At 42.6% G+C, this 20,738-nt stretch overlaps 1 protein-coding gene across 6 annotated transcripts in view; it reads right to left on the bottom strand.

Annotated features, from left to right (window-relative positions):
• The window catches only part of LOC105919040 (neuronal PAS domain-containing protein 3), a 1,017,839-nt gene that overhangs the window by 338,091 nt on the left and 659,010 nt on the right, over positions 1-20,738 (bottom strand). For all 6 annotated transcript variants that reach the window (XM_036134634.1, XM_036134641.1, XM_036134635.1 and 3 more), the window contains one exon: positions 16,562-16,651. In XM_036134634.1, coding sequence (XP_035990527.1) covers positions 16,562-16,651 — 90 coding nt within the window. The remainder of the gene's footprint in view (positions 1-16,561; positions 16,652-20,738) is intronic.

Genomic DNA, 20,738 nt, shown 5'->3' with positions numbered 1-20,738 from the left:
AACGTCGTTTGTAACGTTGCCATGGTAACTCAAAATGGCGGGTGGTACAAAAAAATACTTCATGGGATCAGCACAAATGTTTTAATATACACAATGTGGGGATTATAATACAAAACTCTAAGTCTCCCACACCGGGAATCAATCCCACGACCTCTTGCATGCTAAGCCTGCACTCTCCCTCTGAGCTATACTGTAGCGCCATATATGGGCATGCATTATTGGGAGCATAAGGGGTTTAATCCCCCGTTGAAAAGCATTGGGTGTTTGACACCTCATGGCTGGGATATGCTTTATGCGACGTAGCCCAAATTTCTTGTGGAGCTTTCTCTCTAAAGTACGAACAGACTCTGTGAAGCAAAAGTTGGTGAGACCTTCCTAGAGCTACTTCCGGTTAGCAACATGCTAACTGTTAGCCGCTAGCATGGTTGTGTTCAGTATCACCGGGTGATTGTACTCTGTCAGTTTGGTCCAAATCCTGTACTGGGAAGTGCCTCAAATAGGGGTGCCAATACTTATTGTCACCAAACGTGACCAAAGTTCATGGGACAGATTGGCCTCCTTTAGAAACTCAGCCTCACCACATCTGGGCCCAGAACTCAACATTTGACCAAAATGACGTCTAGCACCATTTCTCACATGTGGGTGGTGCTGTATTGGCCAATTGGGTCGTGTCTGGGCATCATACCAGGTCCTGTTGGAAGCAAAGGCCCAATAGGAAAGCATGTGAAATCCCAAATGGCACAGAAAACTGACACATGGCTGAAAGTCACATGAAAATTTTAAAATGTTAAGAGGAAGTGACTGTGCGAATTTCAGATTTCTACATTAATCACAGCCGCTGCAGTGAGCGATGAAAGTTGCCATTGTATCTTAATGGAGCGTGTCCCTCTGGCCCTCAGAGTTCCGTCGTCATGGAAACTCACTCACACACCTGCAGCGGCCAGAATGCCGAAGTGCAGAGACTTTGCTCACAATAAGTCCCATTGGATTATAATGGAGAACTTTGCCCCGAACAACGCTTCATATCTCCTGATCTATAAATTGTAGAGACGTAATTTTTTCTGCGTTTAGTTCATAACGGATAGGGGAAGAAGAAAAGCTATTGTTTTTTGCTGGAAAAAGTTTAATAAAGGCGTAAAAAATTATGATCTAAATGGGATTTTTATGGATTTTCAGAAATCCTCTTAAAACGCTTCCGAACAAATCGCTGTAGCTCAAAAAGTATAAGAGATATCAAAATAATTCTTTCACCATGAGTATCAGCAGGCTTTTGAGGACCAGGAAGCTCATTTTTATGTTTGTACAAGAATCGGTGTAGCCACAGCGACGATGTAAAAAAGTGGATAATTTGGGAAAATGCAGCTCCAAAGCGTTTTTAGGATTTTGCACATTCGCTACTCCCGAACAAATTGTTCCTGCGGAAAAACCGTAACAGTTATCCACAAAATTCCTTTTTTGTGAGTGCCAGAAGGATTGGGACATTCATGTGTCAAAGTCTCATGCCGGTACATAAAACGGTTTAGGAGTAGCGACGATGCGAAAACATGTGATGTTTTGGATTTTTAGACGTCATTTTTCAAAACCGCTCCATAGGAAATGAATGGGGGAGGTTTCGGGTTTGTGTCGCTCTGAGGTGATTTGCGAAAAATCTATAAATGCCACACCAATGAGGGTTACATTTCCCGAAGCCTGACAAAAATACCTACGTTTTGATGTATAATTTGTCTACGTAGAGTGAAAATTGAGCGAGTAAGGTCAAGTTGTTCGGAGTTTTGAAATCTTTAAAAAAGCTAGAGTGGCCCACTCTAGCGGTTGGAGAATTCCGTCATTGACTTTCATTGTAAACGATGATTTCGCTGATTTTTGGACATGAGCTTTGAGGAGTAACTGTGAAGAGACGATAAAAGATATCCACATCCCGTTTTCACTTCTGAGTAGGTCACAGATATATCTACAAACTGGAAGTCAAACGGTGTTCATAGGTGAAAGCATGGCGATACAGTAAGGCTTTGAAAATGGTCATTTTGAGGCTTTTTTGAGGCTTTCTTTCTACCCGACTCCACTGATTATCATGGGTTTTTTGGGGGTTGGTTTTTCGCTAATTTTGTTGCCATGGTAACTCGAAACCCCAATAAACGTAGTAGCACACATCTCGAGACCGAGCCAGACGTTTTGATGTATATATTGTGGGGGTGCACGCTACGGTTCGGGCCGCATTAATCGTGAAGGAAGAAAAATAAAGAATATTAATAAAGAGACGCGTTTAGAGGTGCATAGTAATAGGTGCCTCCATGCATTTGCATTGGAGGCAGTGCTGTGCTTCGCACAGCACTGCCTCCTCATTGCAAATGCTATGGCAGGCGCCTAATAATAATATTAAAGAAACCCTTATTAGGTGCATAACATAAGGCCTCCGCCATGCATTTTCAATGCATAGGCGGGCGCCTAATTACTATTATTATATTATAGATCTTTATTTTCTAAACATGACATCTCAGATAGGATCCAAACAGAGTAGTGCTGTGTATGCTGTTAAGTGTCAGGAGGACTGTGACCAGTTACACATCAAGAAAACAAAGAAGCCACTGGCAAAAAGGATGGCCCAGCGCAGAAGAGCAACATCTTTAGGCCAAAATTCTGTAGTTTCCACTCATCTGCAGGCCAGCGATCACTCCTTCTAGGATGAAAATGTTCTTGTACTGAATAGAGAGGAACATTAGTGTAACATTAGTCGTTAAAGGTGGCCTCTGGGTTCATTTGTTCTCATCCTACAATTAATTACTCAGTCCTCGAGGAACAGTGGAAGGGTGTTTTAAGAGAAACTTACCCAGCAAGAGTAGAAGCATGCACTTTCTAATATTCAATGGTGACCTTTTCTATACTTTTGGAGCCATGACTGAAAAGGATCATAAAAAACTACAGAGTACCCTTCCATCAAACTCGAAACCATGCCAGCATTCCAAAAGTGACAGCCGGAAGTCCTGCCTTCCACTTCCGGCTGATGTCCCGTCCCGGAAGTCCCACCCTTCAACCCCGCTTTAATTATTATTATTGTTTTAAATATTTTTTTATTATTTAATTCATTTATGCACAACCAATCTTGATGGTCAGGAGATATATTTTTTTTTATCCTCGGCTTACTTATAACTAAACGTTATGATGGAAATTTGTTTGACAACCTTTGTTTTAACTTTGTTTTATCTATGTGTCTTTAGTCAGAGGTGTGTACAGGGTGCAGCGTTAGTTTTCCAGCCCACCTGTATTTTCAGCATCTGATCTGGCCAGAGTCCCACTTTAAATGGGAGTTAAGACTTTCTTTCAATATATAATATATCATAAAGGTCACTTTGCAGTGTACATGACTGATAACAGTAGGATGTGCCCGGAAAACCTCCAAATAAAGGCCCCTTGAAGACGTCTGGATCAGAAATTACCCCAGTTGACTCCTCTCCTCTATCTGTAAAAATCAGACATTTGACTTCTGAGTAAAGATGGAAGGTAGCAGTACCTATGCCACATGCACATAAGTGCATGTGGCATAGATACTAGGGCCACATGCGCCTATGTGAACGTGGTCCTATTCAATGAAAATGAAGAATACGCTTACTCTGCCATCTCATATCTTTTACAGCGTTATTTCTAAAGGCAATAACCTTGAAAAATCACCTGTGGATTTTTGTTTTACGATTGTCTCAAAAAGATTTTACAAATTTAAAGGTATAAGAGGCAGAGGCAATTTGGATAAGCAAGACACACATATAAATAGAAATGTACAATGGATGCAAAGGTATTCCTACTACTTGAACTGTTTTGCATTTTTGTCAAGTTATGATCACAAACGTCAGTGTATTTCATTAGTATTTAATGACATTGACTCGTACAAAGTAGTGCATGATTGTAATGTGGATAGAAAAGGATCTGTGGTCTAAATGTAATGATTATGTAATGTTCTGTTCTGGTTTATGTTATTATTTTGGTTAAAGTTAGTTTTCCTGTCTTGGATTAGTTTGTATGTTACTTTAGTTCAGTATTTTGTCTAGTTCAGTTCTGTCCTGTTTCCTGCCACTTGTCCTGTCAGTCTTTCAGCCACTTCTTTTCCTTCTGATTAGTTACACCTGTTGTGTTTAATTAGCTCTCCCTCTCTCCTTTGTTCTCCTGCCTATTTATACCTGCCTCAGTTCTCTGCTCACTGCCAGAATGTCACATCTCTTGTCCCCATGCCACATATGGTTTGCTTCCCTGTTCACCTGTCCTTTGGTAAGAGCTCTCCAGCATTCTGTTTTTTGCCTGTCAATCTGTTTTCCTGATTCAAGTCTGATCATCTGTTTTTTGAGTTTGCCAGTTTCCTGTTTTTGTTTTGGATCTGCTTGGATGACAGCTCGGAACCCGGCACCGGATAGTTTTTGTATACTTGCCTGATTCACTCTCACCATCTCCTTCAATAAATCCTGTTCATCTTACTTTTTGTGTCTGGCTGAATACTGGGTCCTCATTCTGAATCATTACAGATTAGTGAGGAGATGAACCCGGTTTTCAGCCAAAGACAATCTTCATGCTTTTAAGGTGTTTATTCAAAGACAGGCGAGGAGAGGGGACAAGGCAGACAAACTGAACAGAGTCCAAAAAAGGGGTAAAGCAGACATCCAGACACTCTTGATGGGAAACAGGCGAACAGGACTGGGAAGAACAAACAGATCAGTTTTACTAACAGGCAGGATCAAGGTGCAGGGAGCTCTTACCAAAAGCGGGACCGAAAACAGGAGATGCACATAGGGGAGAACAGATGACGAAGCATAAGCGAAGTCCCGACAACAAACAGAAAACTGGAGGAGGTTTAAATAAGCGGGCGGACAGGTAAGTAGGGAGGGACTAATTAACTAAAACCAGGTGGAAGTGATTAAGGGCGCAGAAAAGGGCTAGAAAATAAACCTTAGATGAAACAGAACAAAATAAAGCACATAACTAAAATCATAACTAATCCAGGGACCAGATAACTAACCCAATAAAGAGACTAAACCAGAATCCAAAACAGAAATAAACCAAGAGGCAGAAATGAGCTACTTAACCAAATAATAAACATAAACCAGAACAGAACATTACACCAAAAAGCGGTTTTCAAATGCAAATCTGCAAAATGTGGACTGCATTTGAATTCATGGCCTGATATTCCAAGATAAAAAGAAATTGCTTAATTACTAAATTCTAGTCAGCACAAAGCTTATTGTTTGATTGAAACAATAAGCTTGAGAATGCTTGAGATGGGCATACCAAGACGTGGTCCATGACCAGGACATGGTCATCAGCCTAAATGACAGGGTATTACTCAGAGAAACATCTCCTTCTTTAAAATTATTTTTCAGAACTACCTTCAATGTAGTTACTCAATCACCGGAGATGCAGAAAATTAAAGCAAATTTAAACTTTAACAAATAAACCAAAATACAAGAAAACAATAAAAAAGCAGAATGTCTCCCAGGGAGCACAGTTTGACTCATTGATACATAGGTTATCTTATTTCAGAATTTTGTTTTTTTCTGGTCCCTTTGGGAATGCAATTTCAGTTATTAATGCTTTTAAAAGTATACAACGTTCCAAATCTCCGTCAGTCAACACGGTCCAAAACAAGATTAGAATTACAATTTTAACCCTTCAGATCTGAAGCAGCCCTCAGTTTTGCTGATATTCTTTTCGTGCCCCGGAAACAGAGCACACTGCCCCAGTTTCAAAATCACATTCCGATGTTTACATCATGGTCAGATTTGTTTTAAGGGGTTTTAAGTGTGGGTCTAAAATATAAAGTATTTATAAAAAATAGGTGGGAAGGTGTATATTTGTATTTGTATTATGTAAATATTGGTTTTTTTTAACCCCTTATGATGAATACGAACAATGGACGTTGTGTTCATTGGGGCCCCACTCTGGAGCCAGGCCTGGAGGTGGGGCACATTGGCGAGCGCCTGGTGGCCGGGCTTTTGCCCATGGAGCCTGGCCGGGCTCAGCCCGAAGAGGAAACATGGGTCCCCCTGCCAATGGGCTCACCACCTGTCAGAGGGACCAAAGGGGTTGGGTGCATTGTATAACGGGTGGTAGTAGAGGGCGGAGACCTTGGCGTTCTTATCCTCGGCTGCAGAAGCTGGCTCTTGGGACGTGGAATGTCACCTCTCTGGTGGGGAAGGAGCCGGAGCTTGTGCGCGAGGTTGAGAGGTTCCGACTAGATATAGTCGGACTCACCTCGACGCACCGCTCTGGCTCTGGAACCAGTCTCTTTGAGAGGGGCTGGACATTTTCCACTCTGGAGTTGCCCCTGGTGAGAGGCGCCGAGCTGGGGTGGGCATACTTGTTGCCCCTCATCTCGGTGCCTGCACGTTGGGGTTCACCCCGGTGAACGAGAGGGTGCCCTCCCTCCGCATACGTGTGGGGGGACGGGTTCTGACTGTTGTTTGTGCTTATGCACCAAACAGCAGTTCAGATTACCCACCCTTTTTGGAGAGTGCCCCTCCTGGGGACTCCCTCGTTTTGCTGGGGGACTTCAACGCTCACGTGGGCAATGACTGTGAGACCCGGAGAGGCGTGGTTGGGAGGAATGGCCCACCTGATCTGAACTCGAGTGGTGTTCTGTTGTTGGACTTCTGTGCTCATCACGGATTGTCCATCACAAACACCATGTTCAAGCATAAGGGTGTCCACATGTGCTCTTGGCACCAGGACACCCTTGGCCGCAGTTCGATGATCGACTTTGTTGTCGTTTCATCTGATCTGCGGCCGTATGTCTTGGACACTCGGGTGAAGAGAGGGGCCGAGCTCTCCACCGACCACTACCTGGTGGTGAGTTGGCTCCGATGGTGGGGGAGGAAAAATGGCAAGCCCAAACGTACTGTGAGGGATTGCTGGGAACGTCTGGCAGAGTCCCCCACTAGATAGAGCTTTAACTCCCACCTCCGGAAGAGCTTTGAACACGTCCCGAGTGAGGCGGGGGACATTGAGTCTGAGTGGACCATGTTCCACGCCTCTATTGTTGAGGCGGCTGGTCTGAGCTGTGGCCGCAAGATTGTCGGTGCATGTCGCAGCGGCAACCCTCAAACACGCTGGTGGACACCAGTGGTGAGGGAAGCTGTCAAGCTGAAGAAGGAGTCCTACCGGGCTTTATTGGCCTGTGGGACTCCAGAAGCAGCTGATGTGTACCGGCAGTCGAAGCAGCGGGCGGCTCGGCTGGTCGCCGAGGCAAAAACTCGGGCGTGGGAAGAGTTCGGAGAGGCCATGGAGAAAGACTTCCATATGGCTTCGAAGTGATTCTGGTCCACCATCCGGCGTCTCAGGAGGGGGAAGCAGTGCAGTACCAACACAGTTTACAGTGGGGGTGGTGTGCTGCTGACCTCAACACGGGACGTTGTGCATCGGTGGGCGGAATACTTCGAAGACCTCCTTAATCCCACCAACACGTCTTCCATTGCAGAAGCAGAGCCTGGGGACTCTGGGTTGGGTTCTCCCATCTCTGGTGCTGAGGTCGCCGAGGTGGTTAAAAAGCTCCTTGTGGCAAGGCCCCGGGGGTGGATGAGATTCGCCCTGAGTACCTTAAGGCTCTGGATGTTGTGGGGCTGCGTTGGTTAACGCAGCTCTGCAGCATCGCGTGGACATCGGGGGGAGTTCCCCTGGATTGGCAGACTGGGGTGGTGGTCCCCCTATTTAAAAAAAGGGGACCGGAGGATGTGTTCCAACTACAGAGGAATCATACTCTTAAGCCTCCCTGGTAAGGTCTATTCAGGGGTTCTGGAAAGGAGGGTCCGTCAGATAGTCGAATCTCGGATTCAGGAAGAGCAGTGTGGTTTTCGTCCTGGCCGTGGAACACTGGATCAGCTCTACACCCTCAGCAGGATCCTGGACGGGACATGGGAGTTTGCCCAACCAGTCTATATGTGCTTTGTGGATGTGGAGAAGGCATTCAACCGTGTCCCTCGGGGGTCCTGTGGGGGGTACTCTAGGAGTATGGAGTACCGGGCCCTTTAATAAGGGCTGTCAGGTCTCTGTACGACCGGTGTCAGAGTCTGGTCCGCATTGCCTGCAGTAAGTCGGACTCGTTTCCGGTGAGAGTTGGACTCCGCCAAGGTTGCCCTTTGTGACCGATTCTGTTCATAACTTTTATGGACAGAATTTCTAGGCGCAGCCAAGGTGTTGTGGGGATTCGTTTTGGTGACCTTAGGATTGTGTCTCTGCTATTTGCGGATTACGTGGTCCTATTGGCTTCATCAGGGCGTGATCTACAGCTCTCACTAGAGCGGTTCGCAGCCGAGTGCGAAGCAGCCGGGATGAAAATCAGTGCCTCCAAATCCGAGACCATGGTCTTGAGCCGGAAACGGGTAGAGTGCCTTCTCCGGGTTGTGGAGGATGTGCTGCCACTAGTGGAGGAGTTCAAGTATCTTGGGGTCTTGTTCACGAATGAGGGGAAGATGGAGCGGGAGATCGACAGGCGGATTGATGCGGCGTCTGCTGTGAAGCGGGCGCTGTACCGATCTGTTGTAGTGAAGAGAGAGCTGAGCCAAAAGGTGAAGCTCTCGATTTACCGGTCGATCTACGTTCCTACCCTCATCTATGGTCACGAGCTTTGGGTCGAGAGTGAAAGAACGAGATCCCGGATACAAGCGACCGAAATTAGTTTTCTCTGTAGTGTGTCTGGGCTCTCCCTTAGAGATAGGGTGAGGAGCTCAGTCATCCGGGGAGGACTCAGAGTAGTGCCGCTGCTCCTCCACGTCGAGAGGAGCCAGTTGAGGTGGCTCGGGCATCTGGTTAGGATGCCTCTCGGACTTCTCCCTGGTGAGGTATTCCGGGCACGTCCCACCCAGGGGAAGACCCAGGACATGCTGGAGCGACTATGTCTCCTGGCTGGCCTGGGAACGCGTTGGGATTCCCCCGGAGGAGCTGGCCCAAGTGGCTGATGAGAGGGACGTCTGGGCCTCCCTACTGAAGCTGCTACCCCCGCGACCCGACCCAGGATAAGCGGAAGAAGATGGATGGATGGATGGATGAATTAGAGATTAGTGAGAAAAACTGATTTATTAATTTTACACATTTTGAAATTCTGAGCAAAAGAGGGCAATATTTAGAAACGTAGTGGGTAAAAAGTAAAATTAGTCAAGATTTGTTGAATTAGAACTATATTGTTACAGTTACTTTTGTTTATTTTTATTGAAAAGCAATGGATTTTAACGTGTTATCATGGTAAAGCCCACTGTTTGCTTTAAGGATGGTAAAAGCAGATTTTATGTTTTTATTCAGTAAGACAGGTTTAGAAACCATTCTCTGAAATAGAAATGCCGGAATCCTCGGCTCCAAAAAAAACATAGAACCAAGATTATACACAGGTAGATTTAATTTACTAATAAATAAGATAGAATTTAAAACCTCAGGAGGTTTTTCCACATTTTGTCATGTTACAAACACAACCTTCAATGCATTGTTTGGCATTTTTTATGTTGGTTGCTTTTATTCTTTGGGGATGCAATATTCACTAGATACAGGGAAACTAGTCAGAGTAAAAAAAAAGGGGGGCTTTGATTGAGTTAAATGCAGTGCACTTATAATCTAATGAAATAAAAAAAATTCTCGGGTGTTCTGATGGATGAAATCAGCAAACAACTTCTTATTTTTCAAGGAAAACCTGAAAGAAAAACACGGGTTGGCGTTTAAAGTTACTGCAGGGCTATCATTGGATGGGGTTAAATTAAAAAAAGACACATTTTACTGTAAGGCAACTGGAGAAAAAAAACACATTTGCTAGCACGTCGTAGAAACCCTACAACTCGTGTGATTGAATAAGCTTTGATCTTATTTTTATTTCCTGGGCGCATTATGCCGCGTCATGCTGGGGCTTGTCTCATCGGCCGACACCTACCCGAAACTGGGTGAAAACCATCCTTTTAATTTTAAAAACTAGTGTTACGTTAATTGAGAAGGAAGGACGAATTCTGCTGGGTTTATAGTTGTCTGATTTTATAAGTTTTGATCTTATTTTTATTTCCTGGGCACAGTATGCAGGTTGCAAAGGCGAGTCACGACCCCACAGCCCGAATTGGTGTTTGTTATAACACCTTGCTCTGTGTGGGGCGGAAAGCCTTCCTTTTAATTCTACAGACGGGAAAGATGTGTCTCGCTGGGTTTAAAACTTGTCTGATTGAATAAGCTTTAATCTACTATGTTGATTGCGACGGGTGCGTCGTGCTGGCGTTCGTCTGGTTGGCCGAGCCGGTGTTTTAACAGATACCCAGCTCTGTGCGGGTGAAACCCGCCCTTTTTGATTCTAAGAAACACGGTGAATACCCTAGTGTTATGTTAACTAAGACGGGTGGAAGTATCGTGGTGGGTTTAAACTGGCTATACCACCTCCTAAACTTGTCTGATTGAATAAGCTCTGATCTACTATGCTGATTGCAAAAGGCGCGTCGGCGCCTCGAACTAGCGCTTAGGGGTAGTGTTTAACAAAACTCCTCCCCCAAACAGACCAGCTGAGCCTCACATTCAGTTGTGTATGACAGTGACTAGCACAGTATGAAGAGACATTTTGTTCTTAGCAGCATTACTGACCTGCTTTTAGCTAAGACCTAACCGATTGCTTAGAGGGAAGAAGTGAAGAGAAATACAACACTTCATTATTGACAGAGCAGCGTGGAGACTGGGATGTATGGAGAGTTGGATGTGCCGAAATGGAGACTTGCTGATTGGAAGGAGAAATGTGCTGGAAATTGTGCAGTGTGAAGCAGACTTTCAGAATTTGAGCTTTATATTCTGACTAATGACACATAGTTAAAACAAAGGTTGTCAAATAAAATTCCATCATAATGTTAGATTATGATGGAATTTTATTATGTTCCTGATGGAACATCAGGTTATGATGTTCCATCAGGTTATGATGGAGAGAAAAAAAAACATCTCCTGACCATCAAGATTGGTTGTGCATAAATTAACTAAATAATTAAAAATAATTTAAAACGATAATAATAATTGAAGCGGGGTTGAAGGGCTGGACTTCCGGGGCGGGACATCAGCCGGAAGTGGAAGGCGGGACATCGGCCGGAAGTGGAAGGCGGGACTTCCACCGGAATTGGATGGCGGGACTTCCGGCTGTCACTTTTGGAATGTGGGCATGGTTTCGAATTTCATGGAAGGGTACTCTTTAGTTTTTTGATCATTTTTGAGCGTCAACCTACTTTTTAGTACAACCAACAGAAGTTGGTCAGCCGATCTAAGGGACCTATAAGGCTAAAAAGGTCAGAAAGGTCCCACGGCGCAAGACCACCAAATTATGTTTCTCTTTAAACATATTTCTTTCCCCCTGACAGACCTGTAATTGAAGTTTCCAACTAATCAAACAAGTATGTTTGAAGATAAACTAATATGTCCAGCCTTTTTCCAGTGTCTAAAAGCCTATGGTTGGACAAAAAGTCTCAGGTTTTAATGAAGGGTTATGCATTTGATAGCCAAGAGAAGGATTTTAAAATCAATTCTTTGTTTTTGTTAGACAAGAAAAGAAAGCACAGTTGGGAGATGTTCTTCTTTGGATGTACTGTACATTGCTTAAAAAACTAGCGGCTATTCTGTATGAGCTGTAGGCTTGAAAGAGAGGCCTGACTGAGAGTTGTGATAAAAACATTGATTTATTATTTACAGGTCACATTTTTACATGAATGGTTTTAATTTTGCAACCTGGCATAACGTTTCTGCAAGGCACTGCTTACCTGCTTGTTCAACTTGTAACCTGAATCCAGGGTTACACAAAGATGTGCAACCTGTTGCCTAATATGATTTCAGATCATCAAGAAGAGTTTGTGAATTACTGCTAGAACTTTGTTACATGTCTTCAGGACATGTTTGTGGTGTTTCTCCCCCCACCCCCCCTCTTGTTTTCTGTTTCCCCACAGGTTGAGTGTACAAGCTGGAGCCACTTGCCCAAATTGGCTCATGGACTAAGGAACCAATCAACACTCAAGACAACCGCCATATAAGATGTTCATCTGAGGCCAGCTGGAGGGGTGGATGAGGGCTGACAAACAACCAACCTTTTGGTGTTGCTTGGCTGCCTCTTGTGTAAAATGTGGTGGTGGGAGTTTAGAGACTAGGTAAGTTTGGGGACCCCATACATTTCCGCCACGTAGTTTGATCTCTGTTAAAACACTAGGTAAGTAGGCTGGTACCACCTATGTAAAGTTCTGTGAGCTGTTTTGTTAGTTTAGGATAGTAAGGTTTTTCTTTCTCTTTATTTTCACCTAGCTTAGACGGTAGAAGGCAGAACTTGATTTGGATTTTAAAACCTTTTTTGTGGGATTGTTTTTGAACAAACAATAAATCCTGTTATTTATTTTGACACATTCACCAGGCTCCCGTCTCATATTTGTGGTTGTCATGTTACCCTCCCTCCTTCGGTGGTGGGGGCCGTAACAACTTAATAAAATCATCTCTGTCTTCTTTTCGTTGAAGCTCAGAACATTTATGACCATCCATGCTTTGATTTCATCAAGACACAAGGGTTGTTGGATGTCATCAAGATTTTTGTAGGGAAGTGGGATGGAGAATGGATGGTTTTGCTTTATAGGGGGACAAATCTGCAGCATGAAAGTGAAAACTGCCATGATTTCTGAAAAACTGACCCTGAAAGGAGAGGATACAATGAAAAAAAGAGAGGAACAAGAATTGAACCTTGAGAAATTCCAGAGGGAAGAGGTATTGCAATGGATTTAATGTTTTGTGTACGAATACAGAAACGTCTGTCGTGCAGGAATGAACAAAAGCTGTTTCAGTGCTTCTTAAATCTTAAACCAGACTGGGAAATCTATATAAAAAAAAACTTTCACTCAGAAAATTGGATAAACATAATTTTCTTTCTACCTTAGAGAGAGTTCCAGAGCTACATTGAAAGCCATTGAAAGTTTCTGCAGTGGTAAACTATCCTGTTATAGCTTCTCAACTGCCTTGAAGGGTCTGTCTGTGAGTGCTGTGTTATTATAAAGTGTTGGTTTGTGTAAGAAACTTCTAGGAGGCATTTTGGTTCTTTTAGGTCAAAAGAATCTGAGAAAAAAATAGAACTAATAGTGCTAGCATCCCTATGGGATTTTAAGAGACATTGACATCATGTTAACTGTTAGTTTTCTATGTCTTTTCAGCTGTAGTTAATTATAGGGGAATTTTATGCAAATTTTTTGGCATGTATTAATGCCAATGTTAAGTTATGTATGTTATATTAGTTATTCCAGTAATAATTATAATTTCAATGTAAGATGTATTATAAAAGTCATGTTTTACTTTCCTTGGGTTACCATATCATACTACCTTTACTTATAAAGCACTTTAAAATAACAAAGATCATCTAAGTGCTGTACATACAACTGAGAATAAACACAAAATAAAATAGACAAGTAAAATACAGACAATAGAAAAATAGTTAAAGTTAAAAGTAATAAAAAATAATTTCAAAATAATTTCCGGGGTCTTGGCGGGGGGGGGCTGCAATGGGTAGTCAGCGGCTTGCCAGGTCTGGGGCTGACGCCTCCGCTCCCCCCAGGAGGGGCGGGGGGCAGAGGTGGCTAGGGTAAGGTGGGGGAGGGAGGGGGTTTATTAGGTATTTAGGGGGTGAGGGGGGCTCTGGCTGGGTGGCTCGTATGGGTCGTGTTGGCCCTCCCTCTTTGGGGGGCCCGGTCCGGGGGGCATCTGGTCCGGGGGTGGGGCCGGGTGTCGGGCACAAGCAGTCGTATAGTCAATTTGGGGTGACCCCCCCCCCTGGTCAGTGTTGGATGCGAGTGTTATGCTGGAATGTGTGTACAGCGTCTTTTTTTTTTTTTTAAATCTGTGTGTGGTGAGTGGGGCACAAGGGAGGGATGGTGTGAATGAGTTTTCCTTTTTTTTTCAGGTATGGGTGTGGTCCGCTCCCTCTCCCAAGAACATCTGAAGTCTCCGCTAAGTGCGGAGCCCATCCCCCCACGTCCTGCCCTCCTCCGCTGCGTTGGCAGGCGACTTGGCCCTCTGGCGCATTGGTGGGCTTCGGGTTTGGGGCGGGTACCCGGGCATGCGCCGGCCCACTCCCGGCGGCTTCTTCGCGGGGCCTGGCCCCCCGGGGGGCGGCCGGGGCCCCCGTCGTGGGGGTGGGGCGCCCCTGGGGCCTCTGGGCCCATGGCTGGGACCACTTCAGCGGGGCTAGCTGCCGGCGGAGCCCACGGGCTCGTCTCCGCAGCTCTTGGGGGTGTCGGCATTGCAGTGGCTGGGGGATTTCCTCGGGGTTGTCTCTACTCTTTCCTTGGGGGGGGGGGGGTTGCAGATATCCTGTGTCGGCCGCTCCTGGGCGCCCTGCTTTAGGGACCCCTTTGGGAGTCCGGGGTTATGGGTCCCCTGACTCCTGCCTCTGTGCTCGGGGAAGGCGGGCCTTTGGTTCTCCACAACCACTATCAAGCTATTTCCTTCTGGATAATTTTCACCTAAACTAGTGCACTCTCACAAACTCCCACAGGTGCTGGGTCCCAGGTATTAAATGTTCACTTATATACAGTAATCTTATAATTTATTTATTTATTTATGTTCTTTCACTTTCTTGTTTCAAGTATCACATTACACATGTCAGCTTACATAATAATATATATGATTTAGCAATGGCATCTAGGTGTTATTCGATTGTATCTGTTGCTTTATGTCTGTTGGTTGTGCTGTTCTTTTTGCATCTCTCTTTCCAGGTGACGGAGCAGACGGAGAAGGTTTTATCATTCTCTCCCTTTTATCTCTTCTTTCTTTCACCTCTACTCTTTTTTTATTTTCTTTCTCTTTCACTTCTTGTTCTTCCTTTACTCTCCCATTGTAATGTCCATATAATATGAAATTATCCTTGCAGGAATCACAATAAAGCTATTTACAAGCATAAATCAAGTAGAGCACTATGGCGAAAGCTGTTCGCTCCACTTGTAAAAGCAAAATCTGTCGAGCTCTATCTGGCATTGAGACATCAATTCCTATTGCCACATTGCTAGACAGGACACTGGAAAAAAAAAGATTTGTCTTACTGTGAGGAACCAAGTTTCAAAACTGTCAATGAGGCGAAGGTTTTTTAAGGTATTGAAATGTTTTCAATATGGTTAGAAAAGAGCCAATGGAAAATAACTTTAATGTTAAATATTGAATATTAAATATTGAAATGATTGTTATATTATTGTATTTTACTTTGTTTAACCTGGTAATATCCCATTGAGTCTAAAGGAGCTATAAGTAGTATATTTACAGTAAAATCCACCTAAATCTTTCTCATTTGTCACCTAGGATAGAAGTAACATGGACAGACCAAATGGATTTGCTTTTAACAGAAACATGATGAGCAAATATTTTAGCTGTTTTCAAGTATCAGACAGAAAAGGCCACACAGAGGCAGTCCTCATCACTGTAATGCGTCACATAGAGCTGCACCAATAACCACTGCCATTCCAGTTAGTTCTTAAACCCAATTAGTCTTGTAACATGGGTGGGCTGGATTAAAAATTCATACCTGAAATGCTTTGTGAAACTCATATTTGTAGCGCTGCTGGTACTGATTAAAGATCAGCCAGTTGAGATTATGAAGCATTCATAATCATCACATGTGTAAAACAGTGGCAAAAAAAATCGTACTGGTGATTTCAGTCTCGCCCTGTGAACGCTGGAGATAGGCACCAACAACCCCCGCGACCCCATGAGGGATTAAGCGGGTCAGAAAATGGATGGATGGTGATTTCAAGACTCATGTTTGCAGGAATACTGAGAAGAATAATGTAGTTGTGCAGTTAAGCTCCCTCCACGCACTGATAACCTACAAAAATGTTCTGAATATGACAAAAGATCAACTATTTACTTTTAGTAATGTTATGATGATGCTAGAAGCTTGCTCCCAGGTTGTGGAGAACCCAGTCAACTCCTTCTAGAACCACACACACACACACACACACACACACACACACACACACACACACACGTATGTATATATATATATATATATATATATATATATATATATATATATATATATATATATATATATATATATATATATATATATATATCATCTTTATCGGATTTGATATTTACATTTATTTTATATTATATGCTGATGAGGATGACGTTAAATATGTTCCTTTAGTTACTTTTACCAACTGAAGTCATGAAATAAGAATGATCGCTATTCCTCTACTCCTCACGCAACACACACACACACACACACACACACACACACACACACACACACAAACAAACACACAGGCATATATTTAACAGTAAAATATGCATTGTTTCCCACTGCATAAATCAACAACCATCTGCAGAGCTGATAAGATTTTAAATGAGTCCTAATTGGTTAGGAATTGTCTTTGGTAATGACACGAAGAGAAGACAAAAAGACTAACAGAGATGCAAAACAAGAAAGGAAAAGAGGTAAACAATCGGACAGAAGGAAAGCAGATGGAATATGTAAAGGACATGAAAGATTTTTGATGAAACAAATTACTTTTAGTGAAGCTAATTTTTCACTTTGACATGTGTCTGTAGTTGCATAACAGACATGTTGACTTACCTGTGACAATCCCAGGTAAATGGAAACAGTCTCAGAAATGTAGAGGAAACGCCCTTCCTTGTTTAGTGCAAATACAAAACCGTCCAGTGACTGAAAAACACAGAAGAAAAGAAGTTTAATTAATTTTGGGGACTTTTAATCTGGATGCTTCATCCTATACAGTTTTTTTTAAGTAAGAACTTTACTTAAGAGGATGTAACATAAGTGAAGGGTTTATATTGAGGAAAATAAAAACTGTAAGGGGAAAATCCATTGCTATAATTGTTTAGGAATTTTTAAAGTAGTTTAAAAAAAATCAACATAAAAGTTGTTCTACTGCTGTTCTAGAATTGAATTGCTCAGGGTGCTAGCATGTTGAAGTAGCTCTGTAATTTTGATTAAGATTTTTTTCTATTTTTCAAAATTTTATTCCTGCTTTCCTTGGAAAAATTGCTTTTTTGGACAACCGTTTCTTCTTGTATTGGATGCTGTGCGGCTGAATTAATTTTTTCCAATACTTAAGTACACTTTATTTATATAGCAGCTTTCACAGGATAAAAAACACAAATAAAACAACCATGTAACAACACAAAATAAAAATATAAAAACAACATAAATGCAACATCATAGCATAAAACTAGTTAAAAACTAATTTAAAACCAGTTGGAACAAGTGGGTCTTCAACTGCTTCTTAAACAAATGAACAAAGTCAAGATAAAGGCAACACATTCCCCAGGCCACAGCTATAAAAGACCGATCCACTCTGGTCCTGAAATTAGTTTGTGGAACTACTAACAACCTTTGCCTGCAGGATCTCAAACTATGAGAAGGGAAATATGGTTTGAGACAAAGTCGTTCCGGACATGCCTCTAGGTTTGAAAGGAGAATAACTTGACTAAGACATTGTTGATGGAGATGGACAATTGTTTATAGGCAATGTTACTTTCATCCTGGTTGACAAATGAGAAATAAGAGCCTATCTAAGGAAACCCAGCAGATTGACAAGCAGTATTCAGGCTCAGCCCGGTTTTTAGTGTCACGGTCCCACGATAACAAAGAGCGTAGACCGCGTCATCTCCTCACAGCCAGCTGACATTTCCGACATTCATAAAAATACTAGCTTCCTTACCATTCCACAAGATTTCCAGTGATGATTCTGCTTAGCAGTGTGATAAACCTCAACGTCTGTTGTTGTTTCCTGTGATTAGACTATCGTTTGTCTTATCCACTTCCCAAAAGCCGACTCTGTCAAGTAAATTTACCAAAGGTTGCCTCCATCGCCTGACTCTCCGCAAACAACGAAATATCACAATTATAACCAAGCATAACTACCTGAATGTTACGGGTGCTGCCATTTTGATTTGCTTGAGTCCCTCCTTCAATCCTAGAGAGCAGTAGTACTGCAGATCGTCACTAGGCGAGGAACCGTGCTAACGTGATGTGTAAATGGTCGTCAGTACCAAGCTCGGCATGGTTAACTGATTCAAGCTCGGTCCGAGCTCGGCATGGATCGGTTTAACAAGGGTAGTGTAAATGGGGCTTTAGTGTGAACAGTCATCTGCCTCGACTGACTGGGGGTTAGAGAAGACAGAGCAGAGATGCAAAAAAAGCACAGAAGCCACTTTGATCCAGGAATCCTTTCTATGTTATATGGTAATGGCAGATGATCTGCCACCCACAAATGAATTTACCACTCATATCAACCAGTTTCTTAATATTGTCGATATTATTTAAGAACTTACAGACATTGTTATTGTCCAATGTTTATTGCAACAAAGTCTTGTAATCACAATGAGTTCTTTAGAGACAAGTTCTCTTCAACAGCATACAATGAATTGGGCTTATGAGGACGCATTTAGAATCACTTATTAAAAAAATGTTTTTCTAGTGTTAGAATATCCAAATGCATGTTTTTCTGGGGTTTACATTAGAAAACATGAAATTCTGATATCATTAAATAATGTTATAGAGGTAAAAACTTCAAAGAAACCCACACTGTCCTCGGTCTTCTTTCCTTTTAGTCATTGCTACATCCCTATCACTCTTCATGAACTCCTATTCTGGAGCACTGCCCTACAGCCAGGGTCCGAAATTAACACTCGCCAGTCGCCAAATGCGAGTAAATTTCCCGTTTGGCGAGTGAATTTCAGAGGGCTAGCTGCCACATGGCGAGTAAATGTTTGTACCAAATAAAATAAAAGTAACATAAAAATAACAAAACCCATACGATCCGTTCACAGCTCTGTCCATCCAGAGCTCAGTCTAGACCCGCCTTCTGCGGTGCTGGTTCAGCTTCTTTCACATTCAGAACCAGTCATGGCTGCACGCTGGATCAGAAAACAGATCTGCTAACCAGATACAGTCTAAAACGCCAATTAGTCTGTTTATAAGTTTCGTTCTTATTTATTCTGATTTTTTTTTAACTACCTGCGCTGCGGCTCTGTGCTTCACCGCTCTTACTGCGCCTCCCCCGCCCCCTCTCGGAGCAAGGTGCTTTTATCAGCGGCCAGCCTTCAAAACATGAATCGCTACGTTTAATGTCCTTCCACTCGTACCAAAATGTCCCAATTAAAGTCAGTAGGAGAGTCGGTAACTGTTTTTCATGCTCTTTTGTTTTTAACGACACAGGACCAGCGGTGCTTTGGTGGGCGTGGTGCGTTGCGCTTGAATTCAGGTGCGCAAAATTACGTTACATGTAACCTGTAACATCGGGGGCGCAGCGCACAAGGGTAAAATCCAGCAGCGAGATCAGCGTAAAGACGCAGCGTGAACCCTGAGTGCTTTAAGTGTTGCAGCTGAGGGGGAAATTTTGAACCATACACAGGGGCGGTTCTGAACAGGGGCCAACAGGGGCCTATGAGCATGTAGAACTGTTCCTGGCCCCTGTTATGGCCCCTGTACTAAAAACATGATGGTAAATTTCTTAGGATGATAAATGCTGACAAAGATAACGTGACTGACTGGTCATTTGGATCAGTTGCATTTTTTTTTGTTTATGGTTTTACCCAATAATAAAATAACAAAATAATTAAAAAATAAATATAAAAAAAATAACAATAATTAAAATTAAGCTGTTTCACGTTAAGCTCCCGCTGTATTGAGAAAAGATCAGGGGTCTGCAACCTGCAGTTCCAGAGCCACAATTGGCTCTTTGGCTTACTTAATATTTTAAACGATGAAATGTTGACCTGTTAAGCCCCCCCCCCCCCCCCCAATCTTTTGTTCTGTGCCCCTGTGAAAAAACACTGGCCCCACCCTGACCCACCCTGCTAAATTTGGTCTAGAACCCCCACTGACCGTACAGGCTTGATGAAACTCTGCCTCATTCACAAATAAGGCCAACATGGATAGAATAATGATAATCTGTTGTGTTTTTTATCGGCTGGATGTGAATCTGATAATTCATATTGTTTCTTTTATAATCAACTACAATATATATATTTTTTTAATTCAGGAAACAAAGATTTCTCTTCCAGGTTCCAGTCAGCCACGCCCCCAACCACGCCCCCCATAATTAACATAATTTCACTCTTAATTTTTATAAAAGTTGAGGTCTGGTCAAAATTAATATTTTGGCCGGTAAAAAATATGCCTGGCCGGTTGATTTTTACATCTACCGGCCAACTTGGCCGGTGAATAACAAAGTTAATTTCGGACACTGCCTACAGCCTCTCATTTACTTTGTTTACAAGAAATATAACCAGCTCCTTTGAAAGACCAGGGGTCATATTCACAAAGAATCCTAAGACTTAAGGAGGAAATACACTGGGCACGTAACATACAGACGTGTTTTTAAAAGCGTAAATTTACACCTGACGGTGCAAAGTATGCTCCACAGCTGCATGTTTCTGCAGTGAACTTTGACACAGGATGTTGTTTTCCCATTTATTCCCTGCCAAACAGGTCATGCCACAAAGGCCAAGAACAATACATACAATGTATATACATACATACATACATACATACATACATACATACATACATACATACATACATACATACATACATACATACATACATACATACATACATAAATACATAAGCATATTTGTAGATATGTATGCATGTATGCATACATACATATATATATATATATATGTATGCATGTATGCATACATATATATATATATATATATACACATATGCATGCAAAATCATCACATCCTCTAATTTAATTACTATTTTTTTCAACAGATTT

The sequence above is a fragment of the Fundulus heteroclitus genome, unplaced genomic scaffold (assembly GCF_011125445.2).
Source record: "Fundulus heteroclitus isolate FHET01 unplaced genomic scaffold, MU-UCD_Fhet_4.1 scaffold_87, whole genome shotgun sequence".
NCBI classification, from domain to species: domain Eukaryota; kingdom Metazoa; phylum Chordata; class Actinopteri; order Cyprinodontiformes; family Fundulidae; genus Fundulus; species Fundulus heteroclitus.
The sequence above is the reverse complement of the archived record's forward strand: the minus strand, read 5'-3'. Positions and strand labels throughout refer to the sequence as shown.